General features: G+C 59.6%; 1 protein-coding gene across 2 annotated transcripts in view; it reads left to right on the top strand.

Moving 5' to 3' along the window:
• Positions 1-4,912: 4,912 nt before the first annotated feature.
• The window catches only part of POC1A (POC1 centriolar protein A), a 54,419-nt gene continuing 36,002 nt past the window's right edge, over positions 4,913-23,329 (top strand). Inside the window, exons 1-7 of one of the 2 annotated variants that reach the window (XM_037049566.1) lie at positions 4,913-5,342; positions 8,129-8,243; positions 9,166-9,337; positions 9,675-9,854; positions 11,302-11,409; positions 12,181-12,296; positions 18,766-18,899. In XM_037049566.1, the coding sequence (XP_036905461.1) occupies positions 9,177-9,337; positions 9,675-9,854; positions 11,302-11,409; positions 12,181-12,296; positions 18,766-18,899 (699 nt within the window). In that variant the 5' untranslated portion in view covers positions 4,913-5,342; positions 8,129-8,243; positions 9,166-9,176. The remainder of the gene's footprint in view (positions 5,343-8,128; positions 8,244-9,165; positions 9,338-9,674; positions 9,855-11,301; positions 11,410-12,180; positions 12,297-18,765; positions 18,900-23,329) is intronic. The other variant, XM_037049565.1, reaches the window with a different exon arrangement.

Raw genomic sequence — 23,329 nt, forward strand, 5'->3', positions numbered from 1 at the left:
AAAGACGGTCTTTGCCAATGCAATCAAGTTAAAATGAGGTCTTGCTGGATTAGGCTGGGCCCCAACCCATGGCTGGGGTATAAAAAAGGAAAATCGGGGTTCAGGGGCACATCGAGAAGGTCACTGTGTGGAGCAAGCAGAGGCCAGAGCGATGTAGCCACAAGCCAAGGAACTCAGGGGCTGCCAGGAAAGGGGAATGGCCCCACCAACACCTTGACCTCTGACTGTTGGCCTCCGGCCCTGTGAGTGAGGAAACTCCTGTTGTGCACACATGTGAGCCACCCGTTTGTAGTGCCCTGGCACGGCAGCCCGGGGACTGACACATCTCGCTTCCGTCACGGCTTCCACATGATCTCCGTTTTACACGAGGAATTGGGGCTCTGAGCCCTCGTCCCCAGTTATGCAGCAAGTTAGTGTCGCACCTGAGATCAAAACCCAGGTCTGCACAAGGCCACCCCCTCCCCAGCAGACCCCCTCAACCTGCCGCCTTGGCTCCACCCCATGATCCCCTCCAGCACTCCCCGACGTGCACTCCCAGCCGAACAGGAGGCCCCCTCCTCTCCCTGCTGGGGGTCCACCAGTCTTCAGCTCTGTAGGGTGAGTGGAGGCAGTCTGGCTTCCTCGCCCAGGGGTCCGTCCGGGTAGCTAAGGGAAGCAATGTCCCATAGCCTTGGAGGGGCCTGACATCCAGTGTTCTCACAGCGTTGAGACTGGGTCCGATAAACTGTTCCCATAACATGAAGTTCCCATAACATAACATGGGCTCACATGCGCAGAATTATGTTATGTTATGTCACATTCTGGCAGTTTTCTGGCTTTGTTCCCCTCTAGTACTTAAACAGGTAGGGACTCCTGCCGGGGGCAATGACGATGAGAGACACACAAGGGAACAGGTGCCACAATGGGTGCCATGCTGGGGAGCAAGGGCCATGACTTGAGGTACGCAGATAGACACGCAGCTTGCAGCATGCGTGGCTTCCTCACCCGTGAATAACGGCATGCCAGGCCTCCCAACGGCTCTGTGAATATTTTTCTGTCTGCATGAATACCATGGACCTGCCTGGCCTTGAAGGGTGGTCACACAAGTTCCTAAAGACTCTTCCCCAAGGTCCGGCCTCACCTCCCTCCCACTCCCTGCACTGGAATGGTCCTTCCCCTCCTCTCCGATCAGCCTACACCCTACTCGTGTTCCCGAATTCAGATCTCTCTGTTCCCACGGAGAAGCTTTTCCTGGTTAATCCCTTCCCCTTCTCTCCCGCAGAGGACTAGTCCTGCCCATCAGATTCCACTGCAGCCTGCAAGTGATCTCGTCATGAGTCGTTTGTCTATACAGCAGATCTTTATTGTGCCCCTGCTCTGTCCAGACCCTGTCCCAGGTATACCGGCGTGGGCACATCTGCTCCCCAGAGCTGACATTCTCAGGGGAGAAGACAATGAACCAGTAGGTCCGGTGTGTCAGATGGTGATAAGTCGCCAATGGAAAATAAAGCAGGGAGCCCTGGCTGGTGTGGCTCAGTGGTAGGGCATCGTCCTACAAACTGAAAAGTCGCCGGTTCTTTCCTGGTCAGGGCACATGCCTGGGTTGTGGGTTCAGGCCCCAGTCAGGGCATGTTTGAGAAGTGGTGATTGATGTTTCTCTCTTGAATCAATGTTTATTAATTTTTAGAGGGAGGGGAAGAAAGGGAAAAAGAGAGGGAGAGAAACATTGACCTGCAAGATATACTTCCACTGGTTGTCTCTTGCATGTCCCTAACTGGGGACCTGGCCCACAACCCAGGCATATGCCCTGACTGGAAATCGAACCAGTGACCTTTCAATTCACAGGCTGTCACTGAGCCCATTGAGCCACACCAGCCAGGGCAAAAAATAAAATCTTTAAAACAAATGTAATACACCTTAAAAAAAAAAGAACAGAAAGCAGGGAAGGGGAAGGCAGATGGCACTTTCAGTAGGGGGTGGTCAGGGAGGGCTATGCTGAGAGGCCGGTGTCTCAGCCAAGTCCTGATGGCCGTAATGGGTGGAGCTGAGAGGACATTGGGCCAACAGCCAGTGCAGGAGTCCTGAGATGAGTGTTGAGCACATTCTGGCTCAAAGAACAGTGGGAAGGTTAATGTGGCTGCCGCAGAGACAGCCCAGGGGGGATGGGGGTGGGGGTGGGAGCAGAGGCAGAGAGGTGTGGGCCAGGTCTCAGAGCAGAGGATGTGTGTACTGTGGCAGCTCGGCCTCAGGCTCTGACCTGAGGTAACAGCTCATGAAATGCTCCCCCCCCCCCGCCCCCGGGGGCAGGATTATGATGATATGATCGCTTTACAGCTGAGGACTCAGAGACTCGGAGAAGTGGCGTGACTCCTACCTGATGGCCCAGCCCAGAGCAGACAGGGCCTGGACCTGCCTGCAGACCTGCCTGAGGCCCAGGCTGGGCTGGGCTCTGTGGGTGTGGTAATCCCTGCCTTTCTTCCTTCTCTCTCTGCCCCACCCTCTTGGTCCTTGGGTGGGTGGGGGGTCTGGGAGTGATGACAGGGAAGGGGACTCTCATAGCAGGTTCCGTCTGTGGGCTTTGGCCCAGGACAAAGACATCCTTGCCACAAAGGGGCTTGAAAAAGAAGCTGTCTTCCAGCCCCCCTTAACGTGGAGGTCCCCCCGACATTGAGGTACCTCCCACATTAGGCCCCCTCAACATGGAGGCCCTACTCAGAAATGGAGTTCAAGCTGATGGGGGGACGTGGGGTGGAGGCTGCTCGGTCAGAAAATGGAGGCACCGATCTTGGCTTAGGCAGGCTGTGCCCAAGGACCCTGGGTTGTCTTTGGGCAGTGTCGGCCTGTTGCTCCATTTCTTTGGAGAATAAATGAGCAAGAGAGGGTGAGGCAGCCCCACTCTCCCTCCCTGATGAGTAAGGAGAGAAGAGAGTGGGACCTGGAAAGAGTAGGGAAGATGAGTAAAATCTTCCAGTGCCTCTCACTGCAAGCAAACCTGACGCTGGAAAATCACTTGACAGAAGGGTTTCTCCAAATTCAGTTTTGTAAATTACAAGCTCCTGTGGGCAACCAGGGTTCCCTGGTTTGGACATCATCCTGTGAACAGTGTTGAACAATTTCAGGGTGTCAGTGATACTACACTCGTTTTAAGGAGCATTGCACAGTATCTAAGTTAAATGAGCCTGACCATTTCTAACATAAAGGAACCAATTCTATAGCAGATCACAGTGAAGACTGGACAAGATGTACCTCTGCTTCTTGCGTCCAGCCCTAGACCTTCGAGGCCCAATCCCCCACATTCCAGCTCCGTGAGCGAGTGTTTCTGAGCCTGTTGAATCAGGCTCTGGTTTGCAGATCCCATACTACATCTTAGGTCTCAGACGTAGTTAGAAACCCCAGGGCTGGGCTGTATTGTAATCAGTGTTGGGGTGGGGTCCAAGCCAGGCTGCCCAGGGGAGAGGATGGAGGTGTAAACAACAAAAGGGCTGTGTCATAAGCCCCACAAGCTCTCAGGGACCCCCCGGAAGTCCCCAACAAGTTCAATGACCACACAGGATGGTCTGATCATACATTCCTAAATGGGCCGTGGCAGGTAGTGACATCCCAGGCCTATAGCTTCCTGAGCAGGGTAAAGCTTGACCTTAGCGAGCCTGTCCATTTTCTTATGCATCCAGGGTAGCATCCCTTTAAAATGTCAAGTACTTTTCTGGACCTCTGGAAGGCACAAGTGCAGGTACCAGAACACAGGACCACCCTGTCATCTTGTTGCCTGAATACCACCTCTACTTATTGTGAAAGTTAGTTAACTATCCTGCACCCACCAACATGAAAGAAGTGTTTCTCCACCTTGCTTTGTATCCAGTCCTAGAGACGTCCCCACTTTGCTTTCTCCTGCTTCTTTAACCTACCACCAATGAATTTCGAGTAACGCTCCTTACTCCTCCTCTGATTCTAACAGATAAAATGAGCTGCAATACTGTCATTCTCCGAGCATTTTCTCAATCCTTTGGGATTTTGCTGCCAGACATGTCCTCAGAATTTTGGCTCAAATAAACTAAAAATAACCTTCCCTACAGGCTGGACATTCCTCCACTGAAGTTCGCTGAATCTTGCAACCTGCCCAGGTCAGTTAACAGATTGGCAAGACACCAGTAGAAAGGTCTGGAGAGGCTGGGCCTTCCCACTGCAGAGAGTGGGCAGCAGCGGCCTCTGGTGGCCAGGCCCCTGGCTTGTCTCCTTCCCCTGCCGGCATGTTACTGATTTACAAGGGCCTCGCAGGGCTGAATCAGGCTGCAGCACTCAAACGGGGAAACCGAGGCCCACAGAGCAAGGCTATTTTTCCCGGAAGTCACATACAAAGGAGAACTGAGAACGGCACCTAGGTCTCTCCACTCCACACTTGTAGTTCCAAGTGACTAGTGGTTTGTTTTGTTTTGTTTTGAAGATTTTTATTTTTAAACAAATCTTTAATTTTATTTTTAGAGAGGGGGAAGAAGGGGAAAGAGAGGAAAGAAACCATCGATATGGGAGGGAAACATCTTTCCGTTGCCTCTCGTAGGCAGCCGGACCCAGAACAAACCGGCAACCCAGGCCGTGTGTCCCGACCAGGAATGGAACCAGAGACCCCTCGCTTTGCTTGCGGGGGACGAAGCGCAATCAATTGAGCCACACCTATCAGGATGACTGGTGTTTTTAGAAATCGGCACTGTTTTAAGCGCGTTTGGAGGGACGAACCATTTAAAGAACTCCAGAAGGACGAACAATCAGCTCTTAATAAGGTACTGACCGGAAAAAAAAAACAAAACAGGCCTATCGAGCACTTTTGAAGGAAAATATACGACTCATTTCCGGGATTCTTAACACTTTCGCCGCCGTGGTTAATCCCCGGCTCTCAATTACTCCCTCAAGGTATCTTGGGAAATGTAGTTCCAGCTTCACCCAGACGCAAGGTGGCGCCCTTCTTGGAACTGCATTTCCCAGAGGGCTGTGCTCGTCGACTCTGTAATCGGGATACGGGAGGGTGGGACGAACCCCTCTTCCAGGGTTTTTTAAATTCTCAGGGAGGATGACTGACGGTGAAGAGGGTCTTTAGCTGCGCAATCCGTAGGCTGCGTGGCCTGGCAAAAGTGGAAGCGGACACCACGGAACCGGCCCTACAGCTCTGCTTCCAATCGCGGAGCGAATAGCTAAGTCGCAGCGTCCTCTTTAATGGCGGTGGGCGGGGCGCGGGGACGCGACGGGTGTTGCTATTGGCGGTGATTGGGGGCGCGGAAACTGAACGCGCTGTAACGGCAGCAGCCGCTGCCACCTCGGGCTCCTCCGGCGCCTTGGGCGTCCTGGGCCCCACCATGGCTGTGCCTTGTCCGGTAAGTGCTACCTTAGTCTCCCCACGGGACAATGCACACCTGGCCGCGGGTGGCGAGGCGGCGGGTGGGACTCTGGGTTCCGAACCCGACCTCTCGGCCCCAGTTTACCCTCTGTGCAAAGGGCGCTGGGTCGGGGACCCTAGTGGGCGCCCCGGGGAGCACTCCGCAGCCCTTGTTTTGAGAGGTGGTTTCCAACTTGGCTGGCTTTCTGCCTGGGTTGAGAGTCTGGGAGGCTGGGTGGTGACCTTTTGATCCCGGTAAGCATCTGAGCTGAGCCGCGGGCCCAAACTAGGACTAAAGCATTTTGACCCCTAATCTAGTGCTTTTCCCACAAGACACTCCCCGGGCCCCAATATATAAACCACTTTTGCGGGGGATGAACCGCAGAGCCCCTGGGATTGGGGCAGAGGGTGTTGGGAGATTTCAGGGTTGGACCTAAACTTGCCTCTGCCCACTGAGCCTAGAGGTGGGCACTATCTTACTCTTGTTCTTCCAAGAGACTCAGGTGAGGCAGTTGCTGCTCTGTTGGGGGCCGTCCCCCAGCTACCACTCCCTCTGGTTGCCAGGGAGTGTTAGGCAGGTGTGTTGGGGGTGGGGCTGGCCACTGGGCCATGGGGACCTTTGTTTTGGCTATATCTCTGTATAATGGCATTGGTGTTGGTGGGCTCCCCGGTGCACCCAAAATGCTTCTTTGAGGTTTCTGATATTTTGGGCAGGGGGAGGCGTTCGCATGCCGGGATCAAACTCAAGAGATAGGACAGGAGCTGCTGTTGGATGGAGAGTCTCTGGTGTATTAGCTCCTAAGGAGGGTCTTGACCTTGGGCTCCCAGCCGCTAGGCGGAGTGGAGATGGTGATGCTGCCACCAGGGGCCTCTCGGGGCTGACCTTTGGGTTCACTGGCTATTCCACAGTGGGGTTGAGCGTGTGAGATGTGGTTCCTGAGATGAGGGGTGCTGGAGCACCCCGATTTTCTTTCCTTCAGTTAAAAAATAACTTTTTTTTCTTTTTGTAGATTTTGTTTATTTATCTTCAGAGGGGAAGGGAAGGGGAGAGGGAGAGAAGTATCAATGTAGGGTTGCCTCTCGTGTGTCCCCTGCTGGGAACTGGCCTGTAACCCAGGCATGTGCCCCGACTGGGAATCAAACCGAGATACTCTGGTTCGCAGGCAGGCCCGCGCTCAATCCACTGAGCCACACCAGCCAGGGCCAGTTAAAAAATAACAATATTGAAACATTATTCACATACCATAAAATTCACCCCTCTAAGCATAACATTCAGTGCTTTTTAGTCACTTCACGGTGTTGCACAGCCATTGTCACTGTCTAATTCCAGAACAGTGTGTTACCCCAGAGAAACCCCCACATCCATGAGCGGTCACTGCCCTCTCTGTCTCCCTCGCTCGCCCAGTTCCTGGCAAACACTGATCTGTTTTCTGTGTCTATAGATTTGCCTGTTTGGGATGTTTTGTATAAATGGAATCAGAAAAAATGTGGCCTTTTGCACTGGCTTCTTTCACTAGGAGTGTGTTTTTGAGGTCCATCCATGTTGCAGCGTGTGCTTGCCAGAGCTTTGTGTCCTTCAGGGCTGAGAACGCCACGAGAAACCTGGGTGGACCCCATGTCATCGATCCGCTCACCCACGGAGGACGCCAGGCCCACCCACTTTCTGTCTTAGGCTGTGAACATCGTGCACCGGTTTTTGTCTGAACACATTTTCAGTTCTTTCAAGGGTTGGCTCTGAACTGCTGGGTCATTTGATAAAAACTGTTTAAAGTTTTTGAGGAACTGCCAAGCTGTTTTCTACAGGGACTGATTTTTCTTTTTTAAAAGGTTTTTAAAAAACAATTTTGTTTATTCTGTTCCACATTTTCACATGAGTTTTAGGATCAACTTGTCAATTTCCACACAAAAAAAGCATCTAGAATTTTCTTAGGGATTAGGTTGGTATGTAGAACAATTTGGAGAGTACTGTACCTTAAAAATACCCGTTTTTCAGACTAGGGATGCCTTTCCATTTAAGTAGTTCTTTCTAAATTTCTCTCAGTGATGTAGTTTTCACTGGGTACATTTTGTACTTCTTTTGTTAAGTTATATGTATGTTAAATTTAAAAAAATATATCATAAATGGAATCGTTACCTTACTTTTTTCAGATGGCTCATTGCTGGTGTATAAAATATTAAAACAGCCCTGGCTGGTGTGGCTCAGCGGACTGAGCGCGGGCCTGAGAACCAAAGGGTTGCTGGTTTGATTCCGAGTCAGGGCACATGCCTGGGTTGCCAGGCCAGGTTACCAGTTGGGGGCACATGAGAGGCGACTAATCGTTGTAGCTCTCACACACTGAGGTTTCTCCCCCTCTGTTTCTCCCTCCTTTCTCCTCTCTCTAAAAATAAATAAGATCTTTAAAAAGGCATCAAAATGGCCCTGGCTGGTGTAGCTCAGTGGATTGAGCGCGGGCCTGCAAACCACACGATCGGGGTTCGATTCCCAGTCAGGGCACATGCCTGGATTGCAGGCCAGTTCCCAGCAGGGGACTCACAAAGAGGCAACCAGACATTGATATTTCTCTCACTCTCTCCTTCCCTTCCCCTCTAAGATAAATACATAAAATCTTTTTAAAAAAGGCATCAAAATGATTGATTTTTGTATGTTGGCAACATACCCTACACCCTTGCTGAATTTGCGTACTAGTTCTAACAGTCCTTTAGGGGCCAGGCCGAGAGCGTTTTTAGGCCCTCCCAGTCGTCACAGGGCGAGGCTGGGCCCTGGGAAAACCTCTTCTCTTCCAGCTTTCACATGCTTGACCTCGTCTCCCCCAGGAGGACCCCTCGCTGGAGAGGCATTTTAAGGGACACCGAGATGGAGTTACCTGTGTGGACTTCAATCTCAACACGAAGCAGCTGGGTAAGAGGGCACGCCTTGTTCTAGGTGCTAGCTCCTTCTCTAGGAGCTGAGAAGGCCAGGTTCCCACCTGGGAGGGTGGCACAGGTGGGCGTGGGGTGCATGAGGACCTACGTGGTCTGCCTGGACCTGCCTCTTGCTTCCAGCTCCTGAGCTCCCTTCTACATGCAAGAAGGGTGGAGGCTCAGAGAGGTTGGGGGCTTCCAAAGTCTAGGGGCTTCACTGCCTCTCAGAGTGGGCCTGGGTTTGGGGTTCTCCCTGAACACCCAGCCAGCTCTTGGATCCTTTCCACGGGTCTCCATTGATTCCGTCGTCCACAGTAGTGTGGGCACGCCTAGTCGGAGATGCCTACCAGAGAAAAGGGTGTGGAGCAGGGCCCGCGTGCCCCTCCCGCACTGTCCTTGTGCCGTAGTTGTGCCCCCTGGTGCCCCTCGACTTGGCTGCTCGGCGGGGGCAGTCAGGGCTGCGCTTCCTGGTTTCTGTGGGCAGGATTCCCCCTTCATCTTACCGTCAAGGTCTCCTGCCAGGGGCTGCTGGCTTTGTGGTCACTTAAGGTTAACAGGAAACTGAAATCATTTTTGGTCCATGTTGGGGACCTCCTCTGGGCTCCAGAGTGGCAAACCCAGTGGGCTGGGCTCACGCCCCAGGGCTGCAGGGTGTGTTTGGGAGACCTGGGAGCCACCTGACGGGGGTCGGGTTTTCCCCGAGGCCCCCTGGGTTGCCGCTCAGGGCTGGCCACGAAGGGCGTCTCTTGGTCTGGTTCCCACGTGGGCCTGCTCCAAACTCCTGGTCAGCGTTCGCTGGCAGTGTGGCCCGTTCCCATGGGGAAAAGGGCTGCTGCTCCTCCCTCCATCGTCACCCCAAAGTTCCGGTGGAGCCCCGAGGCCTGCTAGGGCCAGCGTCACAGGGTTCCTGCTCCTCTCAGCCAGCGGCTCCATGGACTCGTGCCTCATGGTCTGGCACATGAAGCCCCAGTCACGTGCCTACCGCTTCACGGGCCACAAGGATGCCGTCACCTCCGTGAACTTCTCCCCTTCCGGACACCTGCTTGCCTCAGGTTCCCGTGACAAGACTGTCCGCATCTGGGTGCCCAATGTGTGAGTCACAGGCTGGGAGGGACCTGTCTGAGTCCGAGGCCCTGGTGCCAGCACTGTCTCCACCCTGGCTCTGGACTGGTCCTGGGGGGACATCTCCCCCTCCCGAGGAGGTGCCGGCAGAAGCTGAGGCTTCAGTTAGGGCCCTCCCATCGGGCTTGGGAGGGGAACTCGGGGTGGACCCCAGTCCTGTTGGGGGGGGCTGCCTGCTTTTGCCAGCACCTGGTGGCCGGGGCTCTGCTCCTGGGGGTCTCGGGCTGCTCAGGCCCAGGTAGGCGTGGGAGAGTGTTGCCGTGCTCGTGGCCCTCAGGTCACCAACTCTGGATGCCTGTCCGCACAGCAAAGGCGAGTCAACAGTGTTTCGTGCCCACACGGCCACTGTGAGGAGCGTCCACTTCTGCAGCGATGGCCAGTTCCTGGTGACGGCTTCCGATGACAAGACAGTCAAGGTGTGGTCAACTCATCGCCAGAAATTCCTGTTCTCCCTGAGCCAGCACATCAACTGGGTCCGCTGTGCCAGGTGAGCATCCCGCCCTAGGCCCCGGAAGGAGCCCGGGGTTCGGAGGAGCACAGAGGGCTGCCGGGTGCTGGCCTCAGGGCCCAGGCCCCGGAAGGAGCCCGGGGTTTGGGGGAGCCCAGAGGGCTGCCGGGTGCTGGCCTCAGGACCCAGGCCCCGGAAGGAGCCTGGGGTTTGGGGGAGCCCAGAGGGCTGCCGGGTGCTGGCCTCAGGACCCAGGCCCCGGAAGGAGCCCGGGGTTTGGGGGAGCCCAGAGGGCTGCCGGGTGCTGGCCTCAGGCCCCAGGCCCCGGATGGAGCCCGGGGTTTGGGGGAGCGCAGAGGGCTGCCGGGTGCTGGCCTCAGGACCCAGGGCGGATGGCTGCTCCTCCAGCTTCCTGAGCCGCACCCTCACCTGGCCGCTGGGAGCAGGGGTAGCTCTGATGCTGTGAGTGGTAAAGAAGCTTTGCTGAGCTGACGTATGACAGATCAGTTATCCTGTGGCCAGCCACGGTGACTGACATCTGGGCCAACTCAGCCCGAGGCGACAGGTCAGGGCCGCCAATGAACAGTGCCAGCCACACTCAGGTGATGTTGGCACCGCCTCCCTCCACTGCTTTCTGGTTCCACCTGGCAGTCCCATAAGCTGGGGAGTGGCACCCCGTCGTGGGGGTGAGCAGGCTGTAGCTCAGCATAGGGCAGGACCTTGCCCCTGGGCACACAGCGGGCAAGTGGCAGAGCAGGGGCTGAACCCGAGTCTCCGGCACGAGGCTTGCCTGCGGTCCTGGGGGTGTTCTGCCCGAGGTCACTATGGTTGCAGAGCTGTGGGAGGTGGCAGTGCTGTGGGACGGGCCAGCGCAGAGGGCCTCCCAGGTCCCAGAGTCGCAGATACGGGTCTGCCTGCTCCCACCTGTCTCTGTCCTCTCGACAGAGACCTCGCCTGTTGAGTCTCCAGTGGAAGAGTTTGGAGGAGTCTGGGGACACTGGACCCCATAGAATCTGGGGTCAGGGACTATGGCTGTGTTCTGGGGACCCCATACAAGTTACTTGTTCTCCAGAGCACCGGTCCCTTTGTCCTGGGAGGTCCCTGAGGGCTCTGAGAGGTCTCACCATCAGGCTTCTGAGAATGGGAGGGGCCAGGCCAACAGACAGGGGTCAAGCCTGCACTGTCCTTTGGTGGTGGCACCCCAAGACCCCCACTGTGCTAGTAGCTGTGTGCCGCTGACCCTCTCTGACTGCAATGCCAAGCAGCACCAGCGGTCAGTGTGAGTACCGCCATGTGCCGTGTGCGGTGGTGGGGGCCTGCTGTGTCTGCCACGTCTCAGAGGGTTGCCGGGTCAGAGCAGGGCATGTAGCCCCGGCGGTCCCTGGGCTCCGGTAGTGGGCACAGCAGGGAGGTGCTGTATGAGGCGGCATGTGGCGCCCGTGACATCTGCCAGCCTGTGGTGCAACTGGTGCCCTGCCCGACTCAGGTTCTCCCCCGATGGGAGGCTCATCGTGTCCGCCAGCGATGACAAGACTGTCAAGCTGTGGGACAAGACCAGTCGGGAGTGCGTCCACACATACTGCGAACATGGCGGGTGAGTCCCCAGACCCTCTGCCTGTGGGTGGCAGCGGTGGTGAGGCCAGCGACCATGGCTCTGCTGCTGCAGGTCCCCACCCTCTCCTGTGTGGCTGGAAGCCTCAACCTCCTCCCCGTCCTGGGCAGTGGGGGGAGCGCTTGGCCCCAAGGCATGTCATTCTTGGGGCACTTCTTTCCCTTCACTTTCTGGCTCTCAGGACTGTGACACGTCTGTCTGGAAGCAGTTGCACCCAGACCCCAAAAGGCACATGGGTGTGTCCTCTGTGGTGGGGGCTTTGTAAGTAGAAGGGTCCTCTTGGCCTTGGAGCAGACGGTGGCTGTTTGTGCTGCCCTGTCATCAGGAGGGGGAGAGGCCTGCATCTGTGCAGGGACTCACTGCCGTGCGTCGCTAGATGAGCCCCCGTCTCTGCCCCTGCTGTCAGGGCTCCGCCTGAGAGCTGGCCAGGATACCAGCCTGGAGGCCCCCACGGGGGTGGTGAGGGCCCCAGGGCCCCAAAAGCCTGAACAGCCAGCTGGCCCTCAGTCTAAAGACTGCTTTCCTTCCTTGTGTGTAGAAGGCGACGCTTTCTGGTGAGTCCAGCTCAGGTCGCTACAGCCACTGCTGGGTCCGCTCCTCCTTGCTCTCCTGCGGCCACCTGCTGCAGAGACAGGGGGGGAGGGAGCATTTGTGGACAGCGTGACCAGACGTGGGACGGGACGGTGCTGGCTGTTGGGCCTCTGCTCTGAGTCGGTGCAGAGTTCCTTAGCCCGCGGCACATTGTCTCTGCAGCTTTGTCACCTGCGTGGACTTCCACCCTAGCGGCACGTGTGTCGCTGCTGCCGGCATGGACAACACGGTGAAGCTATGGGACGTGCGGACTCACCGGCTGCTGCAGCATCACCAGTGTGAGTGTCCACGTGCAGGCGCCTGGACCCAGGCCACCAGTGTCTGGCTCGTCACTGGGGGCTTACAGGGGCCTGAGAACAGCCCTATGGGCGGGGAGGAGCCCCAGGTCGGGTGGGGTCTCCCGGGGTTGCATTCTGAGGCCTGGCTCTCCCTCGTGGAGCCTTGGTGCTACCCGGCACGCACCGTGCCCTTTGTGCCCATTTATGAGTCATGGCCCGGCCAGAGGTGGAGCCCTCGATGGGTCCCTGGCCAGGGCTCCTCTCGGGAGGCGCCTCTCCAGGGCTGCCTGTGCCCCTTGCCTCCCCCTGTAATGGAGGCTGTGCCCTCCAGGTCTGAGGTGACAACCCTTGACCCATGAAGGGGACAGGTCTGTCAAAAGAGGTCAGTGTTGGTGGGACATTGGCTGCCTGGGGTCCCCCACAGATGTGGGACCGTGAGCTGTATGGAGGGTCAGTTTAGCTTGGGTCCAGGTTCAGGAGCCAGCCCTGGGCTGTACCCCTTATTTAATTGTAGCCCTTGGAAGGCAGGGGGCCTCAGGCAGTTGGGGTGGGTGGGGGGTGGGGGCAGACCCGGTGTGATCTGGGTGTGGTAGCTGAAGGTGCTGGGTCTCGGTGCTTGTCTGAGCAGATGCGACCGGGCAGTACCTCGAGTCACTGGCTGTGGGCCCACTGCTGGTGGGCCTGTGGGCTTGGGGCCGAGGCCAGGAAGGGGCAGAGCTGGCTGCAGAGAACTGGGATCGGTGACTTGGGACTGAGTTCAAAGTTCATGGGCTCACTCCTAAAAATTGACACCTGAAAACGACAGACGCTGCTGAACAAAGGTGTGGGACCCGTGGTTCAGAGCTCTCCCCCAAACCCCCACAAGCCCTTCCTAGCCGGTTCTTAGGGGCTTGGGGGTAGCACTTTCTTGGGTCACCAGAGTGACAGGCCTCCCACGAAGGGGGAGCGATGGTCCTGAAAAGCTCGTGGCGGAGGGTGGGCACTGCAGCAGCTTCAGTTTCCAAGTGGGGCCCACTACCCCTCCGAGCTTCCTGGGACAGTGCCAGGGCTGCTTCGCAGGGGCGTGGGCAGGACACTGAGTGGTCCCTGTGGAGGACTCAGAGTGCCTGGCGCAAAGCGGGAAGCCAGGTGCACTGCAGGTGAGGCTGAGCTTTAGTCTGGAGTCAGGAGGTCTGGTGGTCCCTGCCAGGCCAGCCTGCAGTACCCTGAAGCCCCACCAGGTGGCAGAGGCCAGCCACAAGAGGCAGGCCTTTCCTCCAGGGTTGCCCTGGGGTCTGTCACTGACGTCTTTCAGAGACTTCTAGAACAGAGCTGCTGGGGTCTGTCTTCTGGTCAGAGATCATGTCTCTCCCTCCCCACCAGGCTTAGAGGCCTTTCTTCTGCCCCAGGCCTGGACTGGAGACTGGGGAAGGTGGGCAGGCATGGAGGCGTGTGGGCAGGTCGGGAGGAAGGGCTGGGACAGGTCGGGTTGACCCCTATCTGTGGAGGGATTGGTGACAGTGCCTTCTTTATGAGTTTTTGAGGCTCACAGTACAGTGTTGCGGGGGGGGGTGTGGTGAGAGGGGCCCGGTGCCCCTCTGCTGGGTCATGAACTTGGCCTGGTGTCGGCGGGACCCACTGGGGAGGGTGTTGGATGCCAAGCTCTGGCCCAGGGTTCCAAAGATGCAGGCAGGCTGGCTGTGCTGGGACTGGCCCATCNGGAGGAAGGGCTGGGACAGGTCGGGTTGACCCCTATCTGTGGAGGGATTGAGTTTATGAGTTTTTGAGGCTCACAGTACAGTGTTGCGGGGGGGGTGTGGTGAGAGGGGCCCGGTGCCCCTCTGCTGGGTCATGAACTTGGCCTGGTGTCGGCGGGACCCACTGGGGAGGGTGTTGGATGCCAAGCTCTGGCCCAGGGTTCCAAAGATGCAGGCAGGCTGGCTGTGCTGGGACTGGCCCATCGTCCGAGCAAAGGGACGGGGGCATATGAGGACAGCAGTGCCAGGAAGGAAGCCGAGAGCCTGCATGACTGGTGGGTGGGCTGTCTGTTCCTGGTGTCTAGGTGAGGGCTGAGCGTCCGGGTGGGGTGGTGCAGACCCAGGGACCTAGGGCATGAACAGGGGTGAGGCCCCATCCTGGGTCCCTGTGACTGAGGGGCCTTGGAGGAGAAGGTCTGGGGGGGGCAGGCCCCTCCCCCAGCATTGGAGGGCCAAGGGTGACAGTGGGGGTGAAGGATCGTGGGGTCTTGTGCAGAGGGTGGGCAGGAGGGAGTGGCGCAAGCACTCGAGGAGAGAGGGGGATGCTGCAGAGAAGTCCCTGGGGTTCCTGATTTCTCAGGCTGGGCAGTGGGTGTGGGGGTAGGTCCTGTCCCCACAGTAGAACCTGCTCCTGGAGATGCTGCCCCCCCCCTGTGGGGCTGGGTTCTGTTTGGAGGCTGAGCCCCTAAGAAAGGCTCTCAGGTCTCCAGCAGCAGACACCCGAGTGGTTTCCTGTCCTGGGTCCTCAGGCGAGCGTGTTTAAGGACACCGTGTCAGCCAGAGTGTCCCTGGTGACTCTGGGGAAGCACCATGCACCCCTGTGTAGGCTTTGGGGGTGTGAGGTTGTCGGGCTGTTTTGCGAGAACTTTGTCCACAGTACTGTGGTGTGTGGCCAGCCGCCCCGTGGCTGTGCTCCTGTGGAGGGCACTTGCTGGCCCGGGGTTGGGTGGTTGGAGTCACTTTGGGCTACGGTAGGCGGCCGGTGCCATTTGTCTCAGGCAGAGTTGGTTGGCTCTGGCCGATCACTGTGGGGAGCAGCTCTGATCTCCCAGTTGGGGGGAGGCAGGGGGCGGGTCTGCGGCGTCCCGAGCGCCCGTCCCTGCGGAGGAGGGTGAGGCTCCATGTGCTCTGAGCCCACATGAAGGCTGTTCAGACTGCTGAGCAGCAGTGCCGGTCCCAGAACCACAGCGTGCCGTACGGTGTCCGGGCACACACAGGTCTGTCGTCCAGGGACAGGCCTGGGTGATCAGCAGGACAGGGCTGCCCATCCCCCAAGTCACTGGGGGCCAGGGGTGCATAGACCGAGGCTCACCCATGGTCCCCTAGCAGGAAGCTATGCATCTGGGTCTCCAACTCAAGGCTCCCAAGTCTGGCGTCTGCCTGCATCCCACGCTGGGCTCCTTGCTGATTCTAGTCATTGACTCGCTCAGGCACCTGGAGGCCTTGGCCCTCCTCTGAAGCTGCAGCTGCAGGCCAGAGCCCCTGGGTCTCAGTCCACTGGCCCTCAGCAGACCCCCCACCCTGCCCCAGGGGTGGTCACAGGACTTAAACCAGCTGTGCAGCCCGCAGGGCAGGCTTTCGTCCTTTGTCACTTTGAGACCGAAAGGGGTGGTAAGAAGGCAGTGTGCCATCCACCTGATCTGGCCTCCTCTCTGGCCCTCTCCCACCAGCCTCGCATGGCACTGATGTGACTTCACGGGGAGGAGTTTTCAGTGTGTCCTGGGTGCTGGGGTCAGGGCCCCTTCCTTGCACAAATCCACAGCTCCATAAACACAGAGCTGCTAGGTCATGGGCAGTGCCAGCTGCTGACCCTGAGAGGTCACTCTGGGTGAGGTCAGCCCAGCCCTTGGTACTGGCATTGGGGGTGGGGCCTGTCTCAGAAAAGCACCTTCTGCTTGGGTACCTGGGGTTCCTCCGGGCCCCTTGGCTGGTTTGCAGCCCGACGGTCAGTGGGCCAGATTTGCAGACAGCCTCTGCGTGCTGGGTGGGCGGAGTGGAGTGTGGATGCCAGGTTTCCCCTTCAGCCGCTGCTGCCCACAAGCAGTGACCACTCCCCAGCATTTAGGGGCAGGGTCTGCCGTGGCCTCCGTCCCACCCTTCCAGGCCCCTGGCGACTTGCCAGATCCTGACGTCGGTGTACCTCTGACCCCGATTTGGGAGTCCCATCTTTGGGATAGAGGTGAGGATCAGGGGGGGGGGGTAATAGCCAGGAACCCACACTTGTCTCCAGATGGTCCCCATCTGTCGATTGTGACCACTGGTACCTGCCATGGAGCTGAGACCAGGGCCTGCCACTCTGGGCTTGTTGAAAATGGATTGTGTGTGGACAGTCACTGGTCGGGCTCATGACGGGCAACACGCCCCCTTGGGAGGTAGTCAAACCTCTGTGGGGCTGTTGTGTGGGCCTGATTCTCACTCCTGGCCTCCCTGGCTGGCCCACACCCTCCCTAGAGCTAGAGGGCGGCCCCAGGCTGGGGGGGGCCTGTGGAAGAGGCGGGAGGGCGCATGGGAAAAGCTGGTTGGCATCCCTCCTTGGGTGTCGTCCCCATGCCTGGCATGCCAGGCTGAGCTCTCTTCGGGAGCAGACGGTTCTGTGGGCCACCCCCCTCCCCAGCCAGCCAGGAGGCCTCTGGTACTCTTGCTGTTTGTGGTGGAGCCGGGCTTGTGCCTTTCCTCTGGGAGACGTCCCGCACTTGAGCAGCCTTGATCCAGGTGGGAGGCCCCAGTGTGGTGTTCATGCCCTGGTGGTGCTGGGGGCCCTAGGCTCCCCTGATCCAGTCTCCTGCCCGACTGCTCCTTTGCCAGCTTTGTCTCGGGTGGGCCTGGTATTGTGTTCTTCCTGGAGACCTGCCCCTTGCCCTGGGCAGAGGTGTGTCCTGGGAGTGGCATTTAAGGGAGCCCAGGGGTCCTGGGTGGGCAGGACTCTCACAGTGCTCTGCCCCCTCCTGCCCCACTGCACTGCCGCTGGGAACTGGCACTCTGGGGAGCCTAGCCTCCCTCGGGCATGGTCCTGGCTCTCAGCCTGCAGGTGGTGACCTGAGGGGCCCGAGGGACCAGCCCGGCCTGCCTGGGGTCTCCTGCCTCCCAGCACGAAGGACTCATGTCTCATCCTTCCTGCAGTTGTGCCGTCCTGGGAGCTCTTCCGGTGCCAAAAGTACTCTTGGGAGGTGTGCAGAGTGGAAATGAAAAGTCCCTCGACTGCTGTCCTCCCTCTCCGGGCCTGCACACGTGTGTGTGTGTCCCTCCATAGTGACTACTGACAGTCCCTGCCTGGGGTCGGCCTGTGCCTGTTCAGTCCCTGCCTGGGGTCGGCTGTGGCTCTATTTCTCTGCTCTCCCTGCCACCAGCTTTGTTAAACCCTCAGGGTATGGGCCCTTCCCCACAGCCCTGGGTTAGACAGTGTCCAGACGTGAATGCAAAGCCCTTGGGGGCTTTGGGGGGGCTGCCTCCCCCATGAGCTTGGGCCTGTGCCGTGGGCTGATTATGGTGGCTGTGTTCCCTGGCCCAGCAGGGGTCCCGCAGATGGCCTGGCAGTGCCAGAATGGGGTTGGTTTTGAATTTTCCATGAGACTGACAGTTCCAACTTCAAGGGCTCTTGGTCATCTTCGTTTCTCTGGTTTCCCTCCCCAGGCCCGGGGTGATGGGCACGAAGGCACTGGGTCTTTCTGAGAAGCTGTAATGAAGCTGCAATGTTGCTGGTCCACACGTCACTGTCCCCGTGTGGCCTTCCTGGGTCCCACTCACCCATCACTTTCTGAGCCCCACCCTGAGTCAGGCACTGAGCTGGGAGCTGAGGACCCAATGCAGCGCCTGCCTGGTAGAGGGTGTGGTCTCGGGCACCCGGTCTGAGTCCAGCAGCTGTTGTGAAGAGGGCACTGGCTGGAGACCAGCCAGGAGGTGGCCTGGACAGGGGGTCGAGGGAGGCTTGCCTGAGGTGGCGACTAAGCAAGGAACTTCAAGGCCAAGGGGAGAGGTGGGCAAGTCTCCCCCACCTGTGGAGAACAAGGAGTGAAAAGTCCCACAGCTGGGGAGCCGACAGGGCTGGGTGGCCAGGTCTTGGAGAGTGAGGGACACCAGGATGGCTGGTCAGGGGTGGGCTGGGAAAGTGGGAGAAGCAGGTTGTGGACAGGGTGGAGCTGCTGAGGGGGAAGACGGCAGGACCGGCATTTGCAGGGGATGTCTGGGGAAGTGGAGAGGGACATCAGGGGCCCACTCTGCAGCACTCCGCCAGGCCTGACCTGGTAGCGTCCCCACAGTGCTGCTAGCTCGTGGGCGCCGCGGTGGTGGACACAGGCTCAGAGTGTTGGGCGCTGGCTCAGGCCACAGGGTGGGCCGGTGTGGGGCCAGGCCGGAAACCCAGCCTGACCTGTCCACTCACTGCCCCCACACCCCTCCTGTAGGGGGGAGGCATCAGGGCATAGCCAGGGCCGCATGGGAGGCGGTGTCATGTTGCAATGCCCTGCTCTGCACTGTGTGGTGGCACAGGGTCGGGAGAGTCACTGTCCCTCTGCCCAGCCACACGCCTCCTCTGCCCTGGGCCTCCACTGCCTGCCCTATGCCCAGATGAGTCTCCTCTTGCCTATAGATGGCGGCACTGTCCTGGGCAACACTGCGGGGGTCCTCATAGCCCCTCTGAGCGATGACCACCCCAGCCTGGCCTTGGGTGGCCCCCCCTCAGGCTGCAGCAGCGCCCCCGGCCTCCCAGCCGTGCCTAACGGGTGTCCCTTCCCCAGTGCACAGTGCGGCGGTGAACGCCCTCTCTTTCCACCCGTCGGGAAACTACCTGGCCACCGCCTCCAGCGACTCTACCCTGAAGATCCTGGACCTCATGGAGGGCCGGCTGCTCTACACGCTCCACGGGCACCAGGTGAGGGCATTGGCCTGCGAGGCATGGAGGGGCGGGTCAAGGCCCAGGTGGTCTGGGTCCCTGGACTGCCCTCCCTCGGGGCCTGTGGAAGCTGTTCCCATGGCCCCTCCCTGCCTGGGCCATGGGGTGAGGTGCAGAGACAGGTCTGCCCTCTCCCGCCCCTGCCCCCACCCCCGCACCAGACCTGTGACCTGCGTTAGGGTGCTGGGCCTGGCCCTGCAGCTGAGAAGGGGCTGTGGGAGTTCAGTTGGGGGTGAGGGTGGAAGGCACCTGGACTCGGTTGTTGGACTGTCCCTGGGCTCAGTGCTAACTGTCCGCCCTTGACCTCAGGCATCCCTTGGTCCCACCTGAGTGAAGCTCTGGAACCCATGCTCTGACTTGCCTCTGCAGGGGTTCTGCAGCCACGTAGCCATGGAGACTCAGCAACACAAGCAGGAGGGGAGTCCCTGGGCTCCGGTGGGGGGTGGGGGGTCCCTCTGTTCTTTCCAGCAGCTCGCCTGGTGGTGGCCTTTAACCCCCCCACCCTGCTCACCCCAGCAGCTGTGGCTGAGCATCTGGCATCGGGATCACCCCACTCATGTGGGGCTTTCCGGTTTGCCCTTCCCCACCTGTGAGCAGGAAGAGGCAGGCAGAAGGGAGAGAGGGGACGGGCTCTCCCGAGGGCCAAGGGGGGCCAACAGCCAGGTATGAGGTGTAGCCCAGGACTCTCGGGATCCCACTGCCGTTGGGGTCAGGCACAGGGCCTTTGCCACAGCTGGGGTGGGCACGGGCCTTTCCTCCTGCTTCCGAGGCACCTGGAGGCTGCTTGCCACCCTCAGTCGTGGCCGGGGGCCCCTCATGCTCCGAGTCAGACTTGTTGGTGCTCAGGGCAGGGTAGCCAGAAGGTACAGCTGTAAATACAGCCACTGGGCTGGGCGGCGGAGGGTCCTGTCGGAAGCCACCTCAGCCAGCTCTTTGGCGAGTCAGTGACCTAGCCCCGAAACCCAGTTTTGGATCCGATAGCCAGGAGGGCACTGGGAACCAGCGCCTGCTGCAGCCTCGCCTGCTCCCCCCGAAAAGGGAAGGCAGCACGCAGCTGCAGCCCGCCCCTGGGGCGCCTTTTCCCCCCTGTGGGGGCTTTTCGTGCACTGGCCCGCCTGGTGGTCTGAGATCCTCGTCAGTCGTCCTCCTGGAGGTGCCACCGCACGGTTCTGTGTCTGCCATGGGACGTGGCGGGGCCCAGGCCGAGGGGCAGCTGGTGGCTTGGGGTGCAGAGAGTGCGAGGCGGCTTGCAGAGGCTCCTGGTCCCGGTGCCCAGAGGAGAGAAGAAGGGGACACGAGCTCACCTTCGTCCCCCTTGCCATCTGTTTGTTCCTCACCCAGTCCCAGCACCCGGGCCACAAAGCGGATGTCACCGTCCCACTCCCTGGGGTGCGTGGCCTGGGAGTCGGGGTTTCCCCGGGAGGTCAGCAGAGCCGTGACAGTGGAGCTGAGTTAGAACAAATGCAGCGGGCAGAGTCGTAGGCGGCACCTGATGGTTCAGTGAAGGCGGGTCGGGCTCCCCACCAGGTCGGCCAGCGAATGTGGGAGCCAGAGTGTGCAGCTCAGGCGTGTCTCTGCCCACCTCAGTGTCCCTGTCAAACACGGGCTGTGCGTCGCCATGCCATGGGTCTTCCCCTGGGCACCCATGACACCAGCCCCACTCTGGGGCACAGGGTTGGGAGCCCCCGGCCTCTTCCTAGAGGTCTGACTGTCCTGTCTCCCTCCTTCCTCCCCCCCCCCAACTCCTTCTCTCCCCCTAGACCTGCGGTGAGCCTGCTGGGCACTCCTGGCTGGTGGTGGCAGCCGGGTGTTGGGTCCCACAGGTGGCCACTTGAGCAGAACTGGCCGGCATCCTGTGCCCCCTCTGGCTGGAAAGGACATCCTTCCGGGCGTGTCCTAGTGGCAGGGGAGCGGCATCACGACCGAAGTGTCTGGTCTCTGGGCGGATATCAAGGCGTGAACATGCAGTATGGGGCTGCCCCAGCACAGCCCTCTTGCCCTCAGTGCCCGGGGTCTGTTCCGGCCCTGGGTTTGCGGGGACGCAGTCAGCCAACAGTGCCTTACTGAGGCAGGGCGGTGTGGCTGAGCAGCCTGGATTTGGGCAGTTTGTTAAAACAGAGCCCACCGGTCAGGGCCAGGGGGCTAAAGCAGGGCTGCTTTGCTGAACCCCGGGAGTCGGGGTGGGGGGGAGAATCTGTGGAGGCTGAGCCTGTGCTGTCCTCTGGCTCCTCCGCGACAGTCCTGACTTGAGGGTGTATGAGGTGCCGTCGGCCGGAGGGGCTCCGCTGCAGGCTGTAGTTCTGTGACACCTGCAGTGACTCCTTTGGGGCACGTGTCACCTCTGCGGAGTCCTGGGACAGAGCCTGGGGCGTCCCAGGATGGGAAGCTGAGGGCCAGGCTGGAGCCCTGCCCCAGCGTCTGTGCAGGTGTGGAGTCCTCCCGGGCTCCTGCTGTGATATCCGTTCCCTCTTCGTCTTCCTAGAAGGGCGAGAGTCTGGGCTCCGGGTCACTTGGGCTTTCCCATTCTGGCCCAGGAGGTGGCTGGTGTCTCATCGAGCACAGCTGTCCCCAGCCACTTCCTGAAGCTTGTGGCCTAGCAGCCCCAGGCCTCCCAGTTGGTCCCAGGTGCCCAGAGGTCTGTCACACAGATGAGGATGGAGCATCTGAAAGCACTCTCGATTCCAGGTGGGGACACAGAGGCTTGGAGGGTGGGCTGGACCTGCAGGGACTTGCACAGCCGAGGGGCACAGCCAAGGGGCACAGCCGGGAGGGAACCAGGCCTACCACACTCACTCGTCTCTCTCGTGGGGCTTTTGGTGTCCAGTGGTGATGGCTGCTTGTTTTCGGGTTACTGGCCTGTGCAGGAGGCCGGCCTGGGGCAGCATGTGTCCCAGGTCTGCTGCTGCGTTTCCCATTCTGGCCCAGCAGGAGGGGACCAACCCCGTGGCACCTTGGTTTTTAGACTAGGAGGACCACTTAGTGACAGTCCCCAGGCAGAGCCCTGAGTGGGCTGGGGGGCGGGGAGACTGTTGTGTTTTTCTTCCAGTGGAGCAGCAGCCCCCCGAGCTCCCTGTTCCCCACCTTGGAGAAGGGACAGCACAGGTGGGAGAGGAGTCAGAGGCTCAAGGTGAAGCCAGCACAGGGAGCAATGCTGGGGTGATACCTTGGCCAGGAGGGGGCGCTCTGTGCCCAGGAGTGTCCTGCCTGAGGTCAGGGCTGGGGGAGCACAGCAGCAGTGAGGGCAGGGAGGGAGAGTCCATCGGGGCAGTGCTGTTGGGCTGGCTCTCTTAGCTGGGTTGAGGCCAGAAGTGCCACGCAGTGGTCCCCTCAGGCCTGAGCTCCAGGGCAGAGGCACTTGCCCAGAGCAGGTCACCCAGCGCAGTCTTCGGGGCACGTGTCACCTCTGCTAAGTCCTGGGACAGAGCCTGGGGCGTCCCAGGAGGGGCAGCTGAGGGCCAGGCTGGAGCCCTGCCCCAGCGTGAGGCCTCATGGCAGCAGGGCAGCCCGGGAGTCTGACCAGGCCAGCAGTTTGGAGAGCATCTGGCATGTGATTGGCCCGTGAGCCTGGCTTGCTTTGTGGGGTGGGGTGGGCACGTGTTACGCGTGCGCGCGGGCCCGAGGAGGAGTTCTGGCACTTCCGACCAGCGGTCTTGGCTCTGGGGCGCTGAGCTGCAGAGGGCCGTCCCAGGTCGACAGGTCCTGCCTGTGGGCGCTGTACTGAGCTGCTGCTGAGGGCCCAGTGACTGGAAAGAGGCTTCCACAGGCTGAGCAGCACACAAGTTGATTTGTGTGGTGGACCAGGGAGTGGGGCCGGCCCTTTGCTGGCACCCACCAACGAGAGCTTTGGCCCCTCCACAGCCGGGCTACTCCAGCTGGGCGGGGCTTAGAGATGACCAGCCAGTGGGAGGTGGCAGGTATTCAAAGACAGCTCCAGCAGGCACAGAGCCTTTGCATGGTGGGGGTGGGACAGGCTGTGGGGCCTGTTGGAGGTGCCTCCCTACCTACCCTCTGCCTCCAGCCGCATCTGCCCACCAGTGGCCAGCGGATAGAGCAGGCTGGCCCTCTTGCCCCGCCTCCGATCCTGGAGCACAGCTCGGACTCCGGGTGGTGCCCGTGTTGAGGAGCCCGCACCAGGCGCCTTTGCCAGCTTCTTTGACTGAGGCCAGGTGCTGGGATGTGTTCGTTTGGGGAGGGGTTGCGTGGCCTTGTCTTGTCAGATGGGTGACTATGTGCAGCTTTCTAAGGAAACACCCCAGCGTTTTTAGGAACATACAGCTTGTGCCCCTGTTTCTGGGCTTCCCACTTTGTGCAACCGAGGAAGCCTGAGCTTCATTGTGGGGAGGCTTTGGGCCAGAGAAGAGGGCTAGGGTGCCAGGGTCAGGCCGTTCCCCGTTCCGGGGATGGGGAAG

Source organism: Sturnira hondurensis, unplaced genomic scaffold (genome assembly GCF_014824575.4).
Source record: "Sturnira hondurensis isolate 20B ecotype Veracruz unplaced genomic scaffold, ASM1482457v3 Scaffold0006496, whole genome shotgun sequence".
Classification (NCBI taxonomy): domain Eukaryota; kingdom Metazoa; phylum Chordata; class Mammalia; order Chiroptera; family Phyllostomidae; genus Sturnira; species Sturnira hondurensis.